This window comes from Coregonus clupeaformis, chromosome 28 (genome assembly GCF_020615455.1).
Source record: "Coregonus clupeaformis isolate EN_2021a chromosome 28, ASM2061545v1, whole genome shotgun sequence".
Lineage (NCBI taxonomy): Eukaryota > Metazoa > Chordata > Actinopteri > Salmoniformes > Salmonidae > Coregonus > Coregonus clupeaformis.
In genome coordinates, this window is record NC_059219.1 from 26691497 (window position 1) to 26715929 (window position 24433).

General features: G+C 45.5%; 1 protein-coding gene across 5 annotated transcripts in view; it reads left to right on the forward strand.

The window, feature by feature from the left end:
* Positions 1-24433, forward strand: part of LOC121543398 (IQ motif and SEC7 domain-containing protein 3) — a 165100-nt gene that overhangs the window by 80457 nt on the left and 60210 nt on the right. For 4 of the 5 annotated variants that reach the window (XM_041853231.2, XM_041853232.2, XM_041853233.2 and 1 more), the window contains exons 3-4: positions 1854-2340; positions 13867-15134. In XM_041853231.2, coding sequence (XP_041709165.2) covers positions 1854-2340; positions 13867-15134 — 1755 coding nt within the window. The remainder of the gene's footprint in view (positions 1-1853; positions 2341-13866; positions 15135-24433) is intronic. The other variant, XM_041853235.2, reaches the window with a different exon arrangement.

The window sequence follows — 24433 nt, forward strand, 5'->3', positions numbered from 1 at the left end:
ACACAGTGGCAGAATACCTGACCACTGTGACTGACCCAAACTTAAGGAAAGCTTTGACTATGTACAGACTCAGTGTGCATAGCCTTGCTATTGAGAAAGGCCGCCGTAGGCAGACCTGGCTCTCAAGAGAAGACAGGCTATGTGCACACTGCCCACAAAATGAGGTGGAAACTGAGCTGCACTTCCTAACCTCCTGCCAAATGTATGACCATATTAGAGACACATATTTCCCTCAGATTACAGCAATCCACAAAGAATTCGAAAACAAACCCAATTTTGATAAAACTCCCTTATCTACTGGGTGAAAAACCACAGTGTGCCATCACAGCTGCAAGATTTGTGACCTGTTGCCACAAGAAAAGGGCAACCAGTGAAGAACAAACACCATTGTAAATACAACCCATATTTATGTTTATTTATTTTCCCATTTGTACTTTAACTATTTGCACATTGTTACAACACTGTATATAGACATAATATGACATTTGAAATGTCTTTATTCTTTTGAAACTTCTGAGTGTAATGTTTACTGTTAATATTGATTGTTTATTTAACTTTTGTTTACTATCTACTTCACTTGCTTTGGCAATGTTAACATACGTTTCCCATGCCAATAAAGCCCTTAAATTGAATTGAATTAAATTGAGAGAGAGAGAGAGAGAGAGAGAGAGAGAGAGAGAGAGAGAGAGAGAGAGAGAGAGAGAGAGAGAGAGAGAGAGAGAATAATTTAGAATAGACAGCATTTGCCACCCGAGTGGCGCAGCGGTCTAAGGCACTGCCTCGCAACATAACTACCAATTGGATATCACGAAATTGGGGAGAAAAAGGGATAAATAGTAAATAAAATACAAATTATAATAAAGAATAGACAGCATTTGAGAGAAGGTGAAAGAGAGGAGGGGGAAGAACAGAGTGATGGAGAGACAGCCAGCAAAGGAGAGAGGAAGAGGGGATGAGCAACAGAGAAAGAGAGAGAGCCCCGTGGTCCCACCGTAATATCAGTGTGACACTAAAACAAAGACACAGCTGAGTCCCCACTCTGTCAGCCACTCCGTCAAACACTGTGACAGTCCCCGAGTCCCCAACAACACAACAGTAGCTGCAGTATGCTGTGGTCCTGTGTACAGTGCAATGTCCACGGCAGCTCACACTTCACAGGCATCCCCATTCCCTTTCTAAAAGCCAACACACACACACGCTTGTACGCACACACACAATCACGGGCACACACGCTTGTACGCACACACACAATCACGGGCGCTCACATGCACACACGCTTGTACGCACACACACAATCACGGGCGCTCACATGCACACACGCTTGTACGCACACACACAATCACGGGCGCTCACATGCACACACGCTTGTACGCACACACACACGCAGGCACTCACACATACACACACCTCAGGCTGCCCCTGTGGAGACAGTCTAGTCCTGTACTTACCCTGTAGCTGCATGACTGTATCCCATGTCTGTGTGTCGCTGTCGGATTCCCCCAAAGTTGTTCTTCGTGTGTCCTCATAATAACTCCTCTGTGTGGTGTTGATGCAGTGTGTCTGTCCTCTTTTGAATACTGAAACTGAAATGCACTGTGGTCGTATAGTGTCCGCTGTTCTGTTCTGTGCTTGTGCTGTCTATACCGGACAGCCTCCGCTGACACACAGACAAACTGACAGACTCCTGTTCTTCTGACCCTGCACACACCTCGTATCACCAGAGACACAGAGAGAGGTTCACACAGAGGTCAAACCCCCTACTACGGCCCAGCCAGCCAGCCCGGAGAAGAGGTCAAAGGTCAGCCAGCAGGAAGCAGAACCCTCACTCTGCCGTTTTCTCCTCCTTTCTGCAGCGACGACCTTCCTCCAGAATCACCCTCGGGGGAGGAGGGACAGAGAGAGGGAGAAGGGGAGCCCCAACCCCAGCAGCATGAGCACCAAGCCCAGCCCCAACCTGAACCCCAGCCTCAGCCCAAACCCGAGGGCACGAGCGTGGGGGAAGCACAGCAGGAGGTCACCCCCGCAGCCTCCCGCTCTCCTAGCGGAGGGGAACTCGAGCAGGAGGAGAGAGAGCGAGGAGATAAGGTGCAGGAGGAGGAGGAGACAAAGCAGAAAGAGGTGGTGGAGACGCAGCAGGAGCAGCAACATGAGGGAGAGGCGGCAGTAGAGGCTGAGGTGGAGGAGGAGGAAGAGGAGGGGGCAGAGGCCCGGGGGGGAGCGGCGGGGAGGAGGGCCAGCCTGCACCACACAGCTTCCCCCATGAGGGTGCAGCGCAACGGGGCCTGCTCGCACTCCGCCACCTCTGACTACGAGCTCTCGCTCGACCTCAAAAACAAGCAGGTAGGGTGTGCGGGGAGGTGGGGTGGGGGACGGTGTGATATGGGCGGGGGGAGGCTTGAGGGGGGCTCGGCTTGGGTTGTACTGTGTGTCTTGTGGTCTTTGTGGTCGTTTGTTTAGGTTCTGTCTGAGGTCAAGGCTGTTTGTTTTGTCTGTTGAGGCTGTTGTTGTTTTGGTGCACCTGGGATTGTTTGTTTGTTATGGCTGTTTTTTTGTGGATTGGCCTCGGCTGGCCTTTGATTGACATTATTTGCCTTTGAAGTTGGCTCTGCAGGTTTTCTTAGGGTGTTTTGGGTTGTTGTGTCTAGCTGTCTTCCTCATTAACATGAATCATCATCATCGCCATTATCATTTTCACCTTCATTGACATAACATGGCTTTTGTCTTTTGAACAGATGTGGAACGGTGACCTTTCACTGAGGCGGTGTGTGTTTTGTTCTCACAGTACCTTCTGCTGCTGTGTGGCAGCTTGCTGTTTAACGAATGGCTCACACTGTGTGTCTAAGTGTCTGGGAGGTTTTCAAATGGAAAAAAATTAGTTGTTTCCCGCCAACTCTTTCTCTGACTCACACAATCACACATTCTCTTGTATAGATGAAGCATCGTCACGGTAACAGAATGAAGTAATATTCCCGATGGTGGTTGTACTGCATGCATGGACTAAACTCATGTCTCCTCTCCTGGTCTGTTTGTTTTATGTTGTTTTCACCTTAACATCATATGTTCTAGACTAGAAACTCTACTGTACATGTAGTAAGTGTTCAGGAAATCATCCATGTGTGATGGCCATGCTAACATACAAACCTGTTCTGTGTCTCACAACTCATTTGCATGATGTGTGTGTGTGTACGTGCGTGTGGGCGTGTGGGCGTGTGTACGTGAACTCTGTGTGTGTTGTGTGTTGTGTTCTCATCATCCCATTCATCAGAGACGTTGGATTCATCAGACACTCATCTGCATATGAGGGGCCTTGACCACCCCATTCCCATCCCGTCCACTGACCTTCAACCAGGTAACCTTTCCATTCCCATCCCGTCCACTGACCTTCAACCAGGTAACCTTTCCATTCCCATCTCGTCCACTGACCTTCAACCAGGTAAGGCAACCTTTCCATTTCCAGCTCTCACACAGATCATCAGTCACACCTCAAGAAAAGAGAAAGAGAAAAAATAGAGAAACTTGTGAGCGAACCGTGTAGTTCTCAAGGCGTAAAAACAACTTGCTGAACCATGTACAGTGCCTTCATTTACATGTACATTTTACTCATTTAGCAGACGCTCTTATCCAGAGCTACTTACAGTTAGTCTTAAGATAGCTAGGTGGGACAAACACATATCACAGGCATAGTAAGTACACTTTTCCTCAATAAAGTAGTTTTCAGCAAAGTCAGAGCTGGGGGGGGGGTCACGTACAAGTATTGGTTCAGGAAAGTATTTACACCCCTTGACTTTTTCCACATTTTATTGTGTTACAGCCTGAATTTAAAATTGATTACGTTTATATTTTGTGTCACTGGCCTACACAATACTCCATAATGTCAAAGTGGAATTATGTTTTTACAAATTAATTTAAAATGAAAAGCTGAAATATCTTTGAGTCAATAAGTATTCAACCCCTTTGTTATGGCGAGCCTAAATAAGTTCAGAAGTAAAAATGTGCTTAACAAGTCACATAATAAGTTGCATGGACTCACTGTCTGTGCAATAATAGTGTTTAACATGATTTTTAAACGACTACCTCATCTCTGTACCCCACACATACAATTACCTGTAAGGTACCTAATTTCAAAAACAGATTCAACCACAATGACCAGGGAGGTTTTCCAATGCCTCACAAAGAAGGGGACCTATTGGTTGATGGGTAAAAATAAATAAAGCAGACATTGAATATCCCTTTGAGCATGGTGAAGTTATTGACTACACTTTGGATGACATATCAATACACCCAGTCACTACAAAGATACAGGTGTCCTTCCTAACTCAGTTGCCGGAGAGGAAGGAAACCGCTTAGGGATATCACCATGAGGCCAATGGTGACTTTAAAACAGTTACAGAGTTTAATGGCTGTGATAGGAGAAAACTAAGGATGGATCAACAACATTGTAGTTACTCCACAATACTAACCTAAATTACAGAGTGAAAAGAAGGAAGCCTGTACAGAATACAAATATTCCAAAACATGCATCCTGTTTGCAATAAGGCACTAAAGCAAAACATTTGGCAAAGAAATGAACTTTATGTCCCGAATACAAAGTATTATGTTTGGGGCAAATCCAACACAACAAATCACTGAGTACCACTCTTCATGTTTTGGGGGGATAAAAATAAACGGAATGGAGCTAAGCACAGGCAAAATCCTAGATGAAAACCTAGTTCAGCCTGCATTCCAACAGACACTGGGAGACAAATTCACCTTTCAGTATCACTATAACCTAAAACACAAGGCCAAATCTACACTGGAGTTGCTTACCAAGACGACATTGAATGCTCCTGAGTGGCCTAGTTATAGTTTTTACTTAAATCGCCTTGAAATTCTATGGCAAAAATTGAAAATGGCTATGTAGCGATGGTCAACAACCAACTTGACAGAGCTTGAAGAATTTAAAAAAGAATAATGTGCAAATATTGTACAATCCAGGTGTGCAGATCTCTTAGATACTTACCCAGAAAGACTCACAGCTGTAATCACTGCCAAAGGTGATTCTAACATGTATTGACTCAGGGGTGTGAATACTTATGTAAATGAGATATTTCTGTATTTAATATTCAATACATTTGCAAACATTTCTAAAAACATGTTTTCACTTTGTCATTATGGGGTATTGTGTGTAGATGGGTGAGACAAACATCCATGTAATCCATTTTGAATTCAGGCTGTAACACAGGATTAATGTTTTCTGTAGATTCCAAGGTGTAAGACTTGCTCATCATTTATTGGCCATTCTCATCTGATCATCCTTTTGCGCTAAAGTAGAATCCCTAACTTTCCGCCCCCCTACTGTTAACTCTATGTTCACTATTGTTTATTAACACTTATCGTCCTCATCCTCACCCCTATTTCACCCCTACTCTCCATCCTCACCCCTATTTCACCCCTACTCTCCATCCTCACCCCTATGTCACCCCTACTCTCCATCCTCACCCCTATTTCACCCCTACTCTTCATCCTCACCCCTATTTCACCCCTTATCACCCTCGTCCTCACCCCTATTTCACCCCTTATCACCCTCGTCCTCACCCCTATTTCACCCCTTATCACCCTCGTCCTCACCCCTATTTCACCCCTTATCACCCTCGTCCTCACCTCTATTTCACCCCTTATCACCCTTGTCCTCACCCCTATTTCACCCCTTATCACCCTTGTCCTCACCTCTATTTCACCCCTTATCACCCTCATCCTCACCCCTATTTCACCCCTTATCACCCTCGTCCTCACCTCTATTTCACCCCTTATCACCCTCGTCCTCACCTCTATTTCACCCCTTATCACCCTCGTCCTCACCTCTATTTCACCCCTTATCACCCTCGTCCTCACCCCTATTTCACCCCATATCACCCTCGTCCTCACCTCTATTTCACCCCTTATCACCCTCGTCCTCACCCCTATTTCACCCCTTATCACCCTCGTCCTCACCCCTATTTCACCCCTTATCACCCTCGTCCTCACCTCTATTTCACCCCTTATCACCCTCGTCCTCACCTCTATTTCACCCCTTATCACCCTCGTCCTCACCTCTATTTCACCCCTTATCACCCTCGTCCTCACCCCTATTTCACCCCTTATCACCCTCGTCCTCACCCCTATTTCACTCCTTATCACCCTTACGCTCACCTCGAGTCCTTATTAAGATTTAAACCCCCCCACCTCGTCACTCTTTTAATCTCTCCTTCACTGCCTCCCTCTCTTTGTGTCAGCATTGCGTCACATGTCTGATGTGTTAGATTGATCTTCTGTCCAGAGAGAGGAACCCCAGATGAGGTTTCAGTCCACAGCCTACGGGTGGAGGAGTAGGGCCTGCCACAGATTAGCGTCAGAGTGATGCCATCACAAGGACAATACCTTGATTACTGCAGCAACAGCCCCTAAGGCTGTTTATGCAGTATGTGCTCACGTAGAGAGTTTTCATAGGCAAAATGCCATAGTATATTGCTCACTCTATATTTAACGTGAACGTTTTTCAGAGCCAATATTTTGGTATTTGGCTATGTAAGTATTGTATATTAGTACAATCATAGTTAATCATGACCAGGACAAAGGTAGTGTTCACAAAAGGCTTTTGATGTACTCTGAAATCAATATTCCTGTCATTAGAATCTCCTCGCTCAAGGATAAGCTTAACCACCATGTGATTTTATACAAAATACATTCACACAGCATAGCCTGCTCTGTAGGTGGTTTTGGGGGTAGAGAGCTCATTGCAAGTAAATAGCGTGGGTCCAATCAGTCATGTACAATAACATTTGGTCTAATACCATTAGTTGTACAAGTATCCCAGTTGATAGGCTGGTTGATGAAGGCTCCCTCCTCTAACGGCTTTTCCCTGAGTCCCATTTGTCGAATTCCCACCATTTTGTCTCTGGTCCCATAATTGCCTTTTTGTGCTGCAGATTCCTTCTTGAGAAAGCATTGGATTTGAGCCCCATTAATCAAACTCTATTTATTTCTGTAGTGTTTCTCAGCGGCGGGGTGAGGGATGTTATCAGGCTGCCTGTGTTCCCACATAATCACACTCCAAACCTCTGCCAGAGAGAGGGGATATTTATGAGCAATACATCTCACAACGCCATTATGGAAATGCGAGCTAAGTAATCCGCATCAACCCAACTTTTCAAGGCATATTTTTTGGGGGGGAGGAGAGGCGCTCCATGTCTGAAAGTTCAATATGTTTACCCGAGCGTCTTTAAACTGTTGATGCTTAAAAATGGGTGGATTAGCACATTTTATGACACCGTCGGCTGGGTCTGCTGAGAGCAGTGAAAACTGATCGTATCCCGTCTTCAATACTCTACACCCTGACGGGTTTGCGGTCTAGAGATGAAATGTTTTGAGCGACGGGTCGATGGAATCCTGTCAAGTTCATTTTTTATCTTCTGCCAGCTTTTTGCGTCCGTTGAACTGTCACTATTTATGTCTTTTGAGAAGTGAACGTAGAATCTCCAACTTCTTCTCACAGGAAAGGTTAATAGACCTCAAAGGGTTGAAGCCGATGCTCAGTAAGTCAACTACTTACTCGACCTCAGTGGTGGCTGCTGAGGGGACAGCTCATAATAACACCATTCCACCTATTCCGCTCTAGCCATTACCACGAGCCCATCCTCCCCAATTAAGGTGCCACCAACCTCCTGTGCTTGACCTACTGTAGGTTATTGCCTGACTCTCTTACATTGTGGGCACCAAATGCATCTCCATTCCTGATAAACAGTAAGAGCTGTTCTGATTGGTGCTCTATTTCTCAGAATTAGCTGTAGCCCTTTTTATGGTACAAAGCACAGTATAACGCCATAATCATGTAAAGTTGACAATTTTCATGGTGCAAAAAAACTGACTTGACATGAATGAGCTTATAATTAGGAGGTAGCATTAGTCGTGCCCTCTCAACTATGTGTTTGCTGCATGCAAATGTAATCATCTGCTATTTAAACTCTGTGCCAGAGCTCAATTAGAGGGTGACACTCATAAATATGCATGGGTCACTAAGGTAAACGTCAATGAATACGATGAACGAACAAATTCAACTGAGGATAACTTTTTCTGAACTCAAAATTATTCAAAATCCCTGAAGTGTGTTTGGCTCATAATTGACTTCAGGCTGAGTGTGTGTGCGTGTTCATTTTGTTGTCCACCTGTATTGTGACATTTGGTGAGATGAAGTGAATGGGTTGCGTGACAGACTGTGAATGCCAGCTCGTCCTTGGAGACTATTCACCCAGATGAATGCAGCCAGGGAGAAGGCCAAGAGATACTATCCGCAGCACATTTCTCTGAATAGCCAGATCTGATAAGCCAGAACAAAAAAATAGTACATAAAAAAACAGATTGTTCTCCATAGACAGTTCTGACCTTTAATATTGGAAACCATTTTCATTCGTGGCATAAACATCCCCCCCACCCACCCCCCGAAAACACACTCTGAATGCGCTATTTCTGCAAGCCTTGGGGTATTCATATTTCAGTGGCAAAGAGGCAGAGTCCCATCTCTCATACCCAGACTGGTCTTGCTTCAGTCCATCAGCAGCACCTCCATACACTCATAAAGTCAAAAGCCTGGTTGTGTGTCTGAATTCTATCTAGGCTCTCACCCTTTGACCCCCTAGTGTGTAACTTTCGGTTATCAAACCATATTATAACCCCAAACAACCATTTCCCTCATGTTAGATCGGTGTCATCTCAACTTTGTAGAAATACATTTTTCTAGATTTTTATTTGAAGAGTTCTCAAAACTTTCTTTCTGTATGAAATTCACACAAACTTCACATTTGACCTTTACTGTGTGTACTCTCTAATTCCACTGTTTTGGGATGTCTTTATACCTGGAAAGGTTTTTGAAAGCTAGCCTTTTCACCTTATGACTGTTAATGTTCATCCCATCATCTCACTATCTCACATCCCCATCTCTCCATCTCCCCTCCCATGTCAGAGCGCCTGCCTTGGTACCGTTTTGTCGGGATGTACCGTTTTGTCGGGATGTACCATTTTGTCGGGATGTTTTTCCCCATTGTTTCCCGGTGACTTGCGGGGACATCGGGTCAGGCCGGCACTGATCCGCCTGTCAAACCGATTTGACAGCCCGGGTGGAACAGAGCGGTGTCATCTCCGTTCCCTTAGGCCATGGAGTCTCTGGAATGATCTCTCTTCGTCGGCACATAGTGAAGTGATCAGAAGCAGAATTGACAGCCGGCTAATGGGGGGGTTTCGCAGCAGGACCACTTTCGTTACAGTGGTCTGTCTCCTCACCTCTCTCCCTCCCTCTCTCTCTGCCTTTCTTTAATTCCCAACCTCTCCATTCATCCATCTCTTTCCAATGTCTTCCTGTTTTCCCCTTTCCTGCTTTATACCTCTACCACAGGGCTCTCCAACCCTGTTCCTGGAGATCCACCCTCCTGTAGGTTTTCGTTCCAACCCCAGTTGTAACTAACTTAATTCAGCTTATCAACCAGCTAATTATTAGAATCAGGTTAGGGTTGGAGTGAAAACCTACAGGACGGTAGCTCTCCAGGAACAGGGTTGGAGAGCCCTGCTCTACCGTATCTCCATTGCCCCTCAGTCTACCTCTTTTAGTTCCACTACCCACCTTCCCCTGCCTCCCTCCATCCCACCATCTCTCTATCCTGCTCACCCAGGCTCTCAGTGTCTAATGGAGATGGCAGAGTGTATCAGAGAGATACAGGCTCAGATAAAGCTGTGACATGACCTAAATTCTTTATGCGCCGTCCCCTACCAACTCATTCAGAAGGCAAAACAAACAAGCCAAACTGCTGCCTTTAATCAAACGCAGCCCCCTCCAAGCTCCTGGTTCAGATCCAAGGCTACCTCTGCCTCAGACATTCTTTCTGTAATTCGTTTGGACGAGCGACACCTTTCTGAGTGATGGGTCGTGGTTATTACCTTAACTGTCTTTTTAAGCCTCCCCATTCTGTCCAGGTGAAGTCAGCAGAGTGACGAAGCTGACTTTGTCATATTGAGTGTGTACTCAAAGTTCCATCTGTCGGAACATTCCAGATAGATAAAAAGTGATGAATATCCAAGGCAAGGCCCGATCCCGGTCTGCGGGAAAGAGAAAGTGACGTTCTCAATGTGAGATGCTGCAGAGAGTCTATAGACTATAGATAAAAGTGCCGGGCTCATTCAGAACGACCTTAATATTCTCCCAGCATCTCTTCCCTTTCTCACAGAGGCCTCGCTGCAGTGCAATGTAAAAGGGAGCCGATAAGATGGATTTCTCAGTGTCATTTCGGTTTTCTAAAGAGCCTTTCTAAGGGATGGAGTTCTCCAAATGACAATGGGGCGAGATTGCATCATGCTGCAGCCACCCCACTTATCGCAAATTGCAAAGCCTAGTGGGCATTATTGCCTGGCTATCTGTTCTTCCCCACAGAAGTCCATAGGAGGCAGGTGACTTTGCTTGGGACTACAGAGGGAGATTAGCGATTGAAAGTCACACGTTGATCCCCTGGTGGCCCCGCAATCCCTTCTAAAACCATTCACCCAATTGCCTTTGAGCCACAGGGGGACATTTGACGTGAACAGACTTAATCCTTGTGTCCATATCTGTTCCGGATCCTGTCACCGGCTCAAGTCCTCAACTGAGCAGACACACATATGTCGGCAACCTAGTGGCAAGATGGAGAATAGCACCACATTCTCTATGTTCTCAGAGAGCATTGGAGAGATCAACCCATAGGAGAGTGTAAAGGGTTGACCCAGTTAGTTTAACTGAAGAAGGTATAACTGACACATCCATAGGCCAGATATTGCCACAGCCATCAAATGCAAAGAAACTCAAGAAATATCTAGAATTCTCACAGCTCTCAGAGATATTCAGACTCTGATTGTTCTGTGAAGAGAGTGGGGAAAGGTTCCATACATTATTTTATCCCTTCCCAAATCAAATCAGAACTGCCTCAGTTCTGTCTTCTATCTTTGTCTCACAGTCATTTATTTCCAGGCCCAATTAATAGCTTTCAGATGATTCAGTGTAGTAGAGAGAGAAGTGTGCATCTCAATCGCACCCACAGATAGTGGTTCTGATTAATTGAAGGCAATGAACGGTTTGGCCACTCAGATATGATGCAGATAGTAACACGTTTTTCTCCCTCTCCTAAATATGCCTTTTTTCTACCAAGATCATTTACTATCAGCATCTCTTGCTGAAGAACCTATCCGTGACCCCACTCTACTATATAACACCATGCTGCTGAAGACCCTATCCGTGACCCCACTCTACTATAGAACACCATGCTGCTGAAGACCCTATCCCTGACCCCACTCTACTATATAACACCATGCTGCTGAAGACCCTATCCGTGACCCCACTCTACTATAGAACACCATGCTGCTGAAGACCCTATCCCTGACCCCACTCTACTATATAACACCACGCTGCTGAAGACCCTATCCCTGACCCCACTCTACTATATAACACCATGCTGCTGAAGACCCTATCCCTGACCCCACTCTACTATATAACACCACGCTGCTGAAGACCCTATCCCTGACCCCACTCTACTATATAACACCATGCTGCTGAAGACCCTATCCCTGACCCCACTCTACTATATAACACCATGCTGCTGAAGACCCTATCCCTGACCCCACTCTCTGAGGGTATCTCAGGGGGAGTTGCGACAGCAAAAAACACATTTCCAATTCACACACATTGTATGTGTGACATTGGACAAATATAAGCACCATTTTTGTAACCTTAACATTTGCATGTAGAGTGGCTTGCGAAAGTATTCACCCCCCTTGGCATTTTTCCTATTTTGTTGCCTTACAACCTGGAATTAAAATGGATTTTTGGGGGGTTTGTATCATTTGATTTACACAACATGCCTACCACTTTGAAGATGCAATATATTTGTTATTGTGAAACAAACAAGAAATAAAACAAAAAAACAGAAAACTTGAGCGTGCATAACTATTCACCCCCCCAAAGTCAATACTTTGTAGAGCCACCTTTTGCAGCAAATACAGCTGCAAGTCTCTTGGGGTATGTCTCTATAAGCTTGGCACATCTAGCCACTGGGATTTTTGCCCATTCTTCAAGGCAAAACTGCTCCAGCTCCTTCAAGTTGGATGGGTTCCGCTGGTGTACAGCAATCTTTAAGTCATACCACAGATTCTCAATTGGATTGAGGTCTGGGCTTTGACTATGCCATTCAAAGACATTAAATGTTTCCCCTTAAACCACTCAAGTGTTGCTTTAGCAGTATGCTGAGGGTCATTGTCCAGCTGGAAGGTGAACCTCCATCCCATTCTGAAATCTCTGGAAGACTGAAACAGGTTTCCCTCAAGAATTTCCCTGTATTTAGCGCCATCCATCATTCCTTCAATTCTGACCAGTTTCCCAGTCACTGCCGATGAAAAACATCCCCATAGCATGACGCTGCCACCACCATGCTTCACTGTGGGGATGGTGTTCTCGGGGTGATGAGAGGTGTTGGGTTTGCTCCAGACATAACGTTTTCCTTGATGGCCAAAAAGCTCAATTTTAGTCTCATCTGACCAGAGTACCTTCTTCCATATGTTTGGGGAGTCTCCCACATGGCTTTTGGCGAACACCAAACGTGTTTGCTTATTTTTTTCTTTAAGCAATGGCTTTTTTCTGGCCTCTCTTCCGTAAAGCCCAGCTCTGTGGAGTGTATGGCTTAAAGTGGTCCTATGGACAGATCTCCGCTGTGGAGCTTTGCAGCTCCTTCAGGGTTATCTTTGGTCTCTTTGTTGCCACTTTGATTAATGCCCTCCTTGCCTGGTCCGTGAGTTTTGGTAGGCGGCCCTCTCTTGGCAGGTTTGTTGTGGTGCCATATTCTTTAAATTTTTTAATAGTGGATTTAATGGTGCTCCGTGGGATGTTCAAAGTTTCGGATATTTTTTTATAACCCAACCCTGATCTGTACATCTCCACAACTTTGTCCCTGACCTGTTTGGAGAGCTCCTTGGTCTTCATGGTGCTGCTTGCTTGGTGGTGCCCCTTGCTTAGTGGTGTTGCAGGCTCTGGGGCCTTTCAGAACATGTATATATATACTGAGATCATGTGACAGATCATGTGACACTTAGATTGCACACAGGTGGACTTTATTTAACTAATTCTGTGACTTCTGAAGGTAATTGGTTGCAACATATCTTATTTAGGGGTTTCATAGGAAAGGGGGTGAATACATATGCACGCACCACTTTTCCATAATTTATTTTTTTGAAGTTATTTTATTCATTTCACTTCACCAATTTTGACTATTTTGTGTATGTCCATTACATGAAATCCAAATAAAAATCAATTTAAATAACAGGTTGTAATGCAACAAAATAGGAAAAACGTCACGGGGGATGAATACTTTTGTAAGGTGCTGTACATGTTCAGGTTAATGTCCATTTGTATTAGACCCAATCTATGTCATTGTGTTTCAATGGTCGCCATGGTCACCTCTTGTCATTTGGAGTAACTGTAGCCTTATTTGAGTGGAACATAAAGGAGGGTATTTTATACTATCTCATTCATTAGTCCATTGTATTTTTGGCCATTTAAAGAAGAGGTATTCAGGGCATGTGTTTGTGAATGTGGATGCTGGTGTGTAGAGACAGCATCTTGTTCATCTTGAACAAGTGCTAAGTGGTATTATTTATGTGCTTTGTGTTTGTGTTTTCTCCCTGCTTTTATCTCCTTTGCCTACAGCGAAATCACCTCTTCATGTCATAGAATGTTTTGTTACCCAACTTCCTTGTACTGTCATCTGCTGCATGTAGCATTCAAATATCCAAGCAGCCCAGTTTCACTCATACCTCTCCTGTCTCCCTCTCCTCCGTGTTTTCCAGATCGAAATGTTAGAGCACAAATACGGCGGCCACCTCATCTCCCGCCGCGCCGCAACCAAGATCCAGACCGCCTTCCGCCAGTACCAGCTCAGCAAGAACTTCGAGAAGATCCGCAACTCCCTGCTGGAGAGTCGCCTGCCGCGGCGCATCTCCATGCGCAAGGTGCGCGTGCAGAACGCTGAGGGCTTCTCCGCCGAGCGGGCGCTGGCCGAAGGCTGCAGCCTGGCAGGTATCCCCCTGGTGCGCTCGCCATCACTGCCCGCCACAGTGGGCGGCACCCTGACCGACCTGGAGGACTCATTCACAGAGCAGGTGCAGTCGCTGGCCAAGTCCATCGATGACGCACTCAGCAACTGGAGCCTGAAGACCATGTGCTCCCTCCAGGAAGGAGGGGCCTACCAGTTCAGTGCCGAGTCCTTCAGTGCGGCCGGGGCCGGGGGAGGAGGGGAGGTTGGAGGAGGAGGGTTGGACCAGGCTTTTCTCCAGAGCATGTCAGGTGGGGAGAATCCAGGCGACCTGCCCCGCAGCGCCAGCAAGCTGCTGATGGCCTTCCGCGACGTGACCGTTCAAATCGACAATCAGAACTTCCGCATGTCGTCCTCCGTCATGGAGTCATCAGCCTCTGTCTCCATGGGAAACTGCGTCCAGCAGCAGCAGGGGGGCGCAGCCACCACCCCCACCATGCCCACCGCCACCCCGCCATCACCACCTAAAATACCCTCCCCTCCTCCCCCTGAAGAGGTCCCCGCCGAACCCACAGACCCTCCTGTCCCTCCCCATGAGTCCCCTCCGCCCCCGGAACTAGTGATAGAAGGAGACGGGCAGGACGCCGACTTCCCTGCGCCCCCGCCCAGTGAAGAGGAGCTGGAGGAGGAGGAGGAGGAGGAGGAGGGCCAGCAACCCCCCTTGACCCCCCTGGACAAACTAGCCAACCCCCAGACCCCGGAGGTGGTTGTCCAGCCCGTCCAGCCACCTCAACCCCAGGGTGGTGCACCCTCGGTGGGATCCCCATCCACCGAGGCCCTGGAGGCCAAGCAGAGCGGCTCGGAGACGGCTGAAACCAGTTCAGAGCAGATAAGCAGCAGTAACAGCACATCCACAGAGGCACGTTCGGCATCGGAGGCCTCATCCAAGGAGGCCCTGCAGGCCATGATCCTCAGCCTGCCGCGCTACCACTGCGAGAACCCGGCCAGCTGCAAGTCGCCCATGCTCTCAACCGACGTCATGCGCAAGCGCCTCTACCGCATCGGCCTCAACCTCTTCAATGTGTGAGTACCCAACCATTCGCTCCTCACCCAGACTGGGTTGGTGAAAGCAATATCGGGGACATTGGGTGATGATGCTATTGCTTACATCTAGCCAGGGATTGGCAAATGGGAGTGAACTGAAAAAAATGCATCCATGGACAAACAATTACACAACACACACACACACACACACACACACACACACACACACACATACACCCACACACACATAGGGGTGGGGGTTTGTAATAATGGATCTCATCATGAGACAGCACTTCATTACAAGGATGCTTAAAAAAATATGAGAAACAATGAAGCTGGCTCTTCAGTTCTGCCAATTTAAAAAAGGGAAGTATCTTCTGTAATTTTCTCAATGATTTTCACTGCTCTCAGCTTGCATCGCTCTCTTTCTCTGTCTTTCTCTCTGTCTTTCTCTCTTTCTCTCTCTCTTTCTGACTTAACATATCTTTCTCTATTTACACCATCTGCTTCTCTCTCTCTCTCTCTCTCTCTCTCTCTCTCTCTCTCTCTCTCTCTCTCTCTCTCTCTCTCTCTCTCTCTCTCTCTCTCTCTCTCTCTCTCTGTCTCTCTCTCTCTCTCTCTCTCTCTCTCTCTCTCTCTCTTTCTCTCTGTCTTTCTCTCTTTCTGACTTTACATATCATTCTCTATTTACATCTCTCTCACTTAACATATCTTTCTCTATTTACTCCATCTGCCCCCCCCTCTCTCTCTCTCTCTCTCTCTCTCTCTCTCTCTCTCTCTCTCTCTCTCTCTCTCTCTCTCTCTCTCTCTCTCTCTCTCTCTCTCTCTCTCTCTCTCTCTCTCTCTCTCTTTCTCTCTGTCTTTCTCTCTTTCTGACTTTACATATCATTCTCTATTTACATCTCTCTCACTAAACATATAATTCTCTATTTACATCTCTCTCACTTAACATATCATTCTCTATTTACATCTCTCTCACTTAACATATCATTCTCTATTTACATCTCTCTCACTTAACATATCATTCTCTATTTACTCCATCTGCCCCTCTCTCTCTCTCCTCCTTTTTTCTCCCCACTTGCTCTCCCTCCCTGCAGCTGTGGTTAACTGCCTCTGTTCTGCAGAGCGCCTGTCACCTTCTGTTTGTCTTTGCGCCCAAAAATAGCTTTTCTCTTTTATCTGCGGCTGGCTCCGCTCCCCCTGTATGGTCCATATCCACATAAGCCAAGATAAGCCTGGAGAGGGAGAGACTATGCCATGATCCCTAGATTAGAATACCACAGACGTGGTCATTAAAGGATGTCTCTATATTGTCCACTAATAGTTTATTTTAGCACGGAGCATCTGTGAACCACCGAGAACAAGAGGTCGAGAGAATGGTAGAGGGAGAGTGAGGGAGAAGGTGGTGGAGAGAGGGGGATAAGGAGATTGGGAGAGAGCTGCAGAGATGGATAGAGAGAACATGAGAGAGAAAGTGAGACGAACAGGCAGTGTTTTCCTCTCTACCTCCACGTGAGAGCTCAGATGCTGCAGCATCATCACAGCAGCCACACACATACACATACATACACACACACACAAATATAAACACACACACAAATATAAACACACACACACACACACAAATATACACATACACGTACACAAATATATATACACACACACAAATATACGTCTCCCCCACACACACACACAAATAACCACACCCACACAAATACACACACACACACAATTACACACACAAATACACACACAAATGCACACACACATACACAAATATACATACACACACATACACACACACACACACACACACACACACACACACACTAAGTGCGGGTGTCTTTGTAAAAAACCCATGCGAGATCAGAAGGCTTTAATGGGGCTCTCCGGACAGACTAAAAGAGCTGGACCAGCACTTTCTCTGCTGTTTGAGGAGGAGGGAACAGGATGAAGAGGTGTCTAGGGCTCCTCTCCTTTACACTGTATCTCCCAGAGAGAGGGAGAAAAGAAAGACAGAGCGAATGAGAGAGGTAGAAAGAAAGATAGAGCGATTACAGAATATGGGAGAGAAATGAAAAGAGTGGAATGAAAACGTGAACTAATGATAGAATGAGAATGACAGAGAAAAAGAATGAAACAACATGTACAGTTGAAGTCGGAAGTTTACATACACCTTAGCCAAATACATTTAAACTCAGTTTTTCACAATTCCTGACATTTAATCCTAGTAAAAATTCACTGTCTTAGGTCAGTTAGGATCACCACTTTATTTTAAGAATGTGAAATAGTGAATAATAGTAGAGATAATTATTTATTTAAGCTTTTATTTCTTTCATCACATTCCCAGTGGGTCAGAAGTTTACATACACTCAATTAGTATTTGGTAGCATTGCCTTTGTTTAACTTGGGTCAAACGGTTGGGTAGCCTTCCACAAGCTTCCCACAATAAGTTGGGTGAATTTTGGCCAATTCCTCCTGACAGAGCTGGTGTAACTGAGTCAGGTTTGTAGGCCTCCTTGCTCGCACACACTTTTTCAGTTCTGCCCACCAATGTTCTATAGTATTGAGGTCAGGGCTTTGTGATGGCCACTCCAAAACCTTGACTTTGTTGTCCTTAAGCCATTTTGGCACAACTTTGGAAGTATGCTTGGGGTCATTGTCCATTTGGAAGACCCATTTGCGACCAAGCTTTAACTTCCTGTCTGATGTCTTGAGTTGTTGCTTCAATATATCCACATAATTTTCCTTCCTCATGATGCCATCTATTTTGTGAAGTGCACCAGTCCCTCCTGCAGCAAAGCACCCCCACAGCATGATACTGCCACCCCTGTGCTTCACGGTTGGGATGGTGTTCTTCGGCTTGCAAGCATCCCCCCTTATCCGCCAAACATAACGATGATCCTTATGGCCAAACAGTTATATTTTTGTTTCATTAGACCAGAGGACATTTCTCCAAAAAGTATGCTCTTTGTCCCCATGTGCAGTTGCAAACCGTAGTCTGGCATTTTTATGGAGGTTTTGGAGCAGTGGCTTTTTCCTTGCTGAGCGGCCTTTCAGGTTATGTCGATATAGGACTTGTTTTACTGTGGATATAGATACTTTTGTACCTGTTTCCTCCGGCATCTTCACAAGGTCCTTTGCTGTTGTTCTGGGATTGATTTGCACTTTTCGCACCAAAGTACGTTAATCTCTAGGAGACAGAACGCGTCTCCTTCCTGAGCGGTATGACGGCTTCGTGGTCCCATGGTGTTTATACTTGCGTACTATTGTTTGTACAGATAAACGTGGTACCTTCAGGTGTTTGGAAATTGGTCCCAAGGATGAACCAGACTTGTGGAGGTCAAAAAAAAAATTCTGAGGTCTTGGCTGATTTCTTTTGATTTTCAAGCAAAAAGAGGCACTGAGTTTGAAGGTAGGCCTTGAAATACATCCACAGGTACACCTCCAATTGACTCAAATGATGTCAATTAGCCTATCAGAAGCTTCTAAAGCTATGACATCATTTTCTGGAATTTTCCAAGCTGTTTAAAGGCACAGTCAACTTAGTGTATGTAAACTTCTGACCCACTGGAATTGTGATACAGAGAACTATAAGTGAAATAATCTGTCTGTAAACAATTGTTGGAAAAATTACTTGTGTCATGCACAAAGTAGATGTGGTTGAAAAACTAGTTTTATGAACTTCCGACTTCAACTATATGTAAGGAGTGGGATAAAAAGAGAAGGAGGCACATTTTCTAATCATCTTTCCTAGATTCTTCACATCCTCTCGCCTCTCCTTCTCAAAACGCATTGGAAAGACGAAATGAGATAAATCCAGAGAGAGAGAGACAGAGAGAGAGACAGAGAGAGAGAGCGAGAGAGAGAGAGAGAGAGAGAGAGAGAGAGACAGAGAGAGAGAGACAGAGAGAGAGAGAGACAGAGAGAGAGAGAGAGAGAGAGAGAGAGAGAGATTAGAGAGAGAGAGAGAGATTAGAGAGAGATAGAGATATTAGAGAGAGAGAGAGAGAGATAGAGAGAGAGAGCGAGAGAGAGAGGGAGAGAGCGAGAGAGAGAGAGACAGAGAGAGAGAGAGAGAGATGAGAGAGCGAGAGAGAGAGAGTTAGAGAGATTAGAGAGAGAGAGAGATTAGAGAGAGAGATTAGAGAGAGAGAGACAGAGAGAGAGAGATAGAGAGAGAGAGAGAGATTAGAGAGAGAGAGACAGAGAGAGAGAGAGAGAGAGAGAGAGAGATAGATTAGAGAGAGAGAGACAGAGAGAGAGAGAGAGAGAGTTAGAGAGAGAGAGAGATTAGAGAGAGAGAGAGAGAAATTAGAGAGAGAGAGAGAGAGAGAGAGAGAGAGAGAGAGAGAGAGAGAGAGAGAGAGAAATAACAGTATTTGCAAGGTTGTTCTGAGTTTATTCATCTGAAACTATTCCCAGCACCTTGTTTATAATTCATGTTATTTATATGACATTTCTGATGGATGTTTAAAGCGATTTCACTTCCATAGACCGTATGAAAATCCTATATTCCCCCCAACTGATATCTTTTGAAAGTATACGGAAAACACCAAGATTATCCTAGGGATACATTTAAAGCACATTCATTCATTAAATATATGCATGCACGCAATTATGCTAATCTAACGCATACATTTTGTGATTACTCATGAAATTGCATTTTCAGTATTTTGCACCTCCTACCATTATTATACTGAATACAAATAGATTACAGAAGATAAGCATGCTTGGCAACTGTGACCAAACATCTCCCTTTTGAATCAGTGTCCAAATCCTCCTTCAAGATTAATTCAGTCATATGCTGTTGAGATCTGTGGCATCAAAGCTGTGTTAACACAAATCGAGTGTGAATTATCATACTTTTAATATATGATAATATTGAAGTTCTTGCAGGATATTTCCATCTACATGAGACTCAAGTCATTAGCAAGTTTGAGATTCACAATTACTACTGGTGTTATAGGGTAGTGTGCAGAAGAATTCAGGATCTGTGCCAGAGTAAAATGATCCCCTCCTATCATATGCTTTTAATCCAGCAGCACTGAACACTTCACTCTGCATTCAACTCAGCAACCATACCCACTCCTCAGCTCAGCCCACTCCTCAGCTCAGCCCCACCTCCCAAGCAGCAGAAGATACATTTTCAATTTAAATTCTCCTTCTTTTACCTTTTGACTGCTGTGCTCAGTCCATTTTTGAATTCAATTCCTGTTCTGCCATTCACTCTGCCTAGTGAGAGGTGACTAAGTCAAGCCCAGATAAGGACTCCCAAGACAAGCGCCTGACAGATGCATTATGGGTACACGGCAGGGGGCGGCTGGAGGGGGGAGCAGTGGGGGGAGCAAACAGCACACCTGGAAATATCTCTGAAAGGAGAAGACTCCTTGTCACGCAATTAACCTCCTACCATGGGAGTATCCTCAAGGGTCCGGGCTACCCCTCTTTGAAGAAAATGGTTCAAGCCAGTGACTGCCTAGATGGAACCAATCAGTCAGAGTACAAAAGGGGTGGATCCTAAGAATAATGGCAACCATCCAAGGCCCAAATTCCTCATTAGCAATTCCGTTGCAAGTGGAGGATGTAATTAAAAGTTCCAGGCCACTGAGGGAATTCGGGCCATGGGAAATGGCCTGAAAAGTTTTGAGAACATTGGGTTCTCAAAACATTTCCCTCTTCCTCACTCCCTTTTACCCTTCACTAGTGCGATTTTTTCCCCACATCCAAAATATCAGAAGTATCCAACATACTGGATGTTCCTAACTCCTAACTCGTAATGAATGTTCGTTGGGCTGGAAGTAATGGTGCAGTGTGGTGGAATGAGTAGCAGGCGAGGGGTCCTCGGAGCTGAGTGCTGAGTCACTGGGGACTCCAGGTACATATGCTTGCTAAAAAATGCCCTATCATCGCAGTGTCTGACAGAGTTCAGCTAACACTCATTTTTTTCTCTAAAAAATGGAAAAATCAGGAGGAAATAAGCAGGAAATTCGGAATTTAACCCTAGTTATGTCATTTACAGAAGGCACATCCCTTTTTATTTTGTCCTTCTCTCACTCTTCACTCAAATGCAGAGGTATGGTTTGTTGAGCTAATTCAGCTAACCTGGCTAGTAGTATCTCATGTAATATGCTAAGGAAAGCTAATTTGGCTAACCTGGCTAATATCCTGTCTGTATAGACTATCTTAGGAAGAGCTAACCTGGCTAATATCCTGTCTATGTATAGACTATCTTAGGAAGAGCTAATATGGCTAATATCCTGTTTATATATACTAGCGAGCTGTGAATAGACCGCAATAGCTCAGGAATAGATTTGGATTTCAATGATTCCGTAACCTTTTCATTGTGTGATTGCCAACCGGCATTGGTGACAGAGCGAGTATGGGTTTGCATGTCTATTTCTTCCAGCCTTCTTTTACATTTGTAATTTGTTTGTCATGAAAGGCTGCGAATATTCCACACATATGGTAAATAGCTCAAAAAGTGCTATTTTATGACGATTGTGTTTTTGAAAAGCCACCATTGTGCCACTTCAAGATTTTTCTCTTTGACTTTGAGGAAAGTTTTCTCGCAGTGACAAATCCAAACCTCGTAATATCCACGCTCCTCCACCCCCCAACCCTTTCCACTGCTAATCACGCAACTTGAAAGATAAAAACCGGAAGGCATGCTGACAGAGAGAGAGGGGGATGGAGGGTGAGAGAGAGAGATAGAGAGAGGGAAGGAAAGGGAAGGGTAGAAAAAAAGAGGAAATCAGGTTTATTAGTTCCAGCAGTTTCATATCCTCCCTCTAACTCCTGAGCTGTGCCCCTCTTGCATCCTAAGCAGGCCCTGGTGTGCTCTGGGCTAAGACAGCCTCCCCCTGCTCCCTGCTCCCTGCTCCCTGCACCCCTCCCTCTCCCAACTCTTTCTGCCTCCCCCATCTAAAAGGGGAGACATTTAAACATTTGGCGTAGTGAGCAGAACGGCGGGGGAGTTTAAGGGTGAGGAAGGAGAAGTGGAGAGGAGAGTTTAAGGGTGAGGTGAGTCACATAACGGATCATTAAGAGAGACGGTGAAGGGAGCCTGTCCTCTCTTATCCCCTTAATGCAGTGCAGCGGCTCAGGCCAGGTGGAGTGAGAGGGCTATGTGTGTGTGTGTGTGTGTGTTTACATGTGTGTGTGCATGTGTGTGTGTGTGTGTGTGTGTGTCACAGCAGGTGGTCTGCACTACCCTGCACAGAGAACGAAAGAGAGAGCAGAGGGAGGCAGGTGAGGTAATAAGTAGTGTGTTTGTGTGTGTGTGTGTGTGTGCGTGTGTGTATGTGTGAAAATGTGTGTGTGCATGTGAGTGTGTGTATGTGTGTGTGTGTGCGCTTGTCTCTCAGCATGTGGTCTGCACAACTAGCCATAAAAGGAGGTAGGGTTGGAGAGAACGGTTACGGATTTGAGGTTGAGAGGGACTGATAAGAGTTTTCTCCTGAAGTGAGGATAGAATAGAAATGCTTACCTTCTGTTGATAAGTACAGATGGACAATAGCAGGACAAACAGAGATAAACAGAGAGAGAGAGCGGGAGAGAGAGAGAGAGAGAGAGAGAGAGAGAGCGGGAGAGAGAGAGAGAGAGAGAGAGAGAGAGAGAGAGAGAGAGAGAGAGAGAGAGAGAGAGCAAGAGAGAGAGAGAGAGAGAGAGAGAGAGAGAGAGCGAGAGAGAGAGAGAGAAAGGACACGTCAAGGACATTGCTACTACTGGGGCACTGTGTTACATCATCATATACGTGGGTTAACTATAGGTTACGGTTTCCTGCTGAGAGAAAGGAGATTTTCTAAGGAACCGATCTAAGATTCTATCTATCATATGTCCATAATGTCTCTGTTGTCCTAATGGATTCTCTCTGTCATATGTCCACAATGTATCTGTTGTCCTAATGGATTCTCTCTATCATATGTCCATAATGTCTCTGTTGTCCTAATGGATTCTCTCTGTCATATGTCCATAATGTCTCTGTTGTCCTAATGGATTCTCTCTATCATATGTCCATAATGTCTCTGTTGTCCTAATGGATTCTCTCTATCATATGTCCATAATGTCTCTGTTGTCCTAATGGATTATCTCTACTTTATATGTATATATCCTCTCCTTATGCTCTGCTGCCAGTCCACAGCACTTACTGTTGAGCTTTGTTGGAGTAGCAGCATTGAGGATTCAGCATAAACACTAGATAGAGTGTGTGTGTGTGTCAGGTGGGGCTGTCCGCATGGGTAGACACTTCTCTCTCATGCTCGGAAATGGACAAGCCTCAGTGGCTGATGAATAAAAGATGTGAGAAGAGTTGTGTGTGTGTGTGTGTGTGTGTGTGTGTGTTTGAGGAGCTACAGGGGTTGGGTGCTATGTCAGGACTAATTGACACAGTAGATCAGAACCTGTCCAACTCACCAGAGGGGCAACCTGGGGCAAGGAACACAGAGAGAGCTCTCCAGTAACTTTCCTTATGGACGCTTATAAGAAATCCCGCTATGCCCTCCGACGAACCATCAAACAGGCAAAGAGTCAGTACAGGACTAAGATTGAATCGTACTACACCGGCTCTGACGCTCGTCGGATGTGGCAGGGCTTGAAAACTATTACAGGCTACAAAGGGAAGCACAGCCGCGAGCTTCCCAGTGACACAAGCCTACCAGACGAGCTAAACCACTTCTATGCTCGCTTCGAGGCAAGCAACACTGAAGCATGCATGAGAGCACCAGCTGTTCCGGATGACTATGTGATCACGCTCTCCGTAGCCAATGTGAGTAAGACTTTTAAGCAGGTCAACATTCACAAGGCCGCAGGGCCAGACGGATTACCAGGACGTGTACTCCGAGCATGTGCTGACCAACTGGCAAGTGTCTTCACTGACATTTTCAACATGTCCCTGACTGAGTCTGTAATACCAACATGTTTCAAGCAGACCACCATAGGCCCCGTGCCCAAGGACACTAAGATTACCTGCCTAAATGACTACCGACCCGTAGCACTGAAGTCTGTAGCCATGAAGTGCTTTGAAAGGCTGGTCATGGCTCACATCAACACCATTATCCCAGAAACCCTAGACCCACTCCAATTTGCATACCGCCCCAACAGATCCACAGATGATGCAATCTCTATTGCACTCCACACTGCCCTTTCCCACCTGGACAAGAGAAACACCTACGTGAGAATACTATTCATTGACTACAGCTCAGCATTCAACACCATAGTGCCCTCAAAGCTCATCACTAAGCTAAGGATCCTGGGACTAAACACCTCCCTCTGCAACTGGATCCTGGACTTCCTGACGGGCCGTAGGTAGGTAGGTAACAACACATCTGCCACACTGA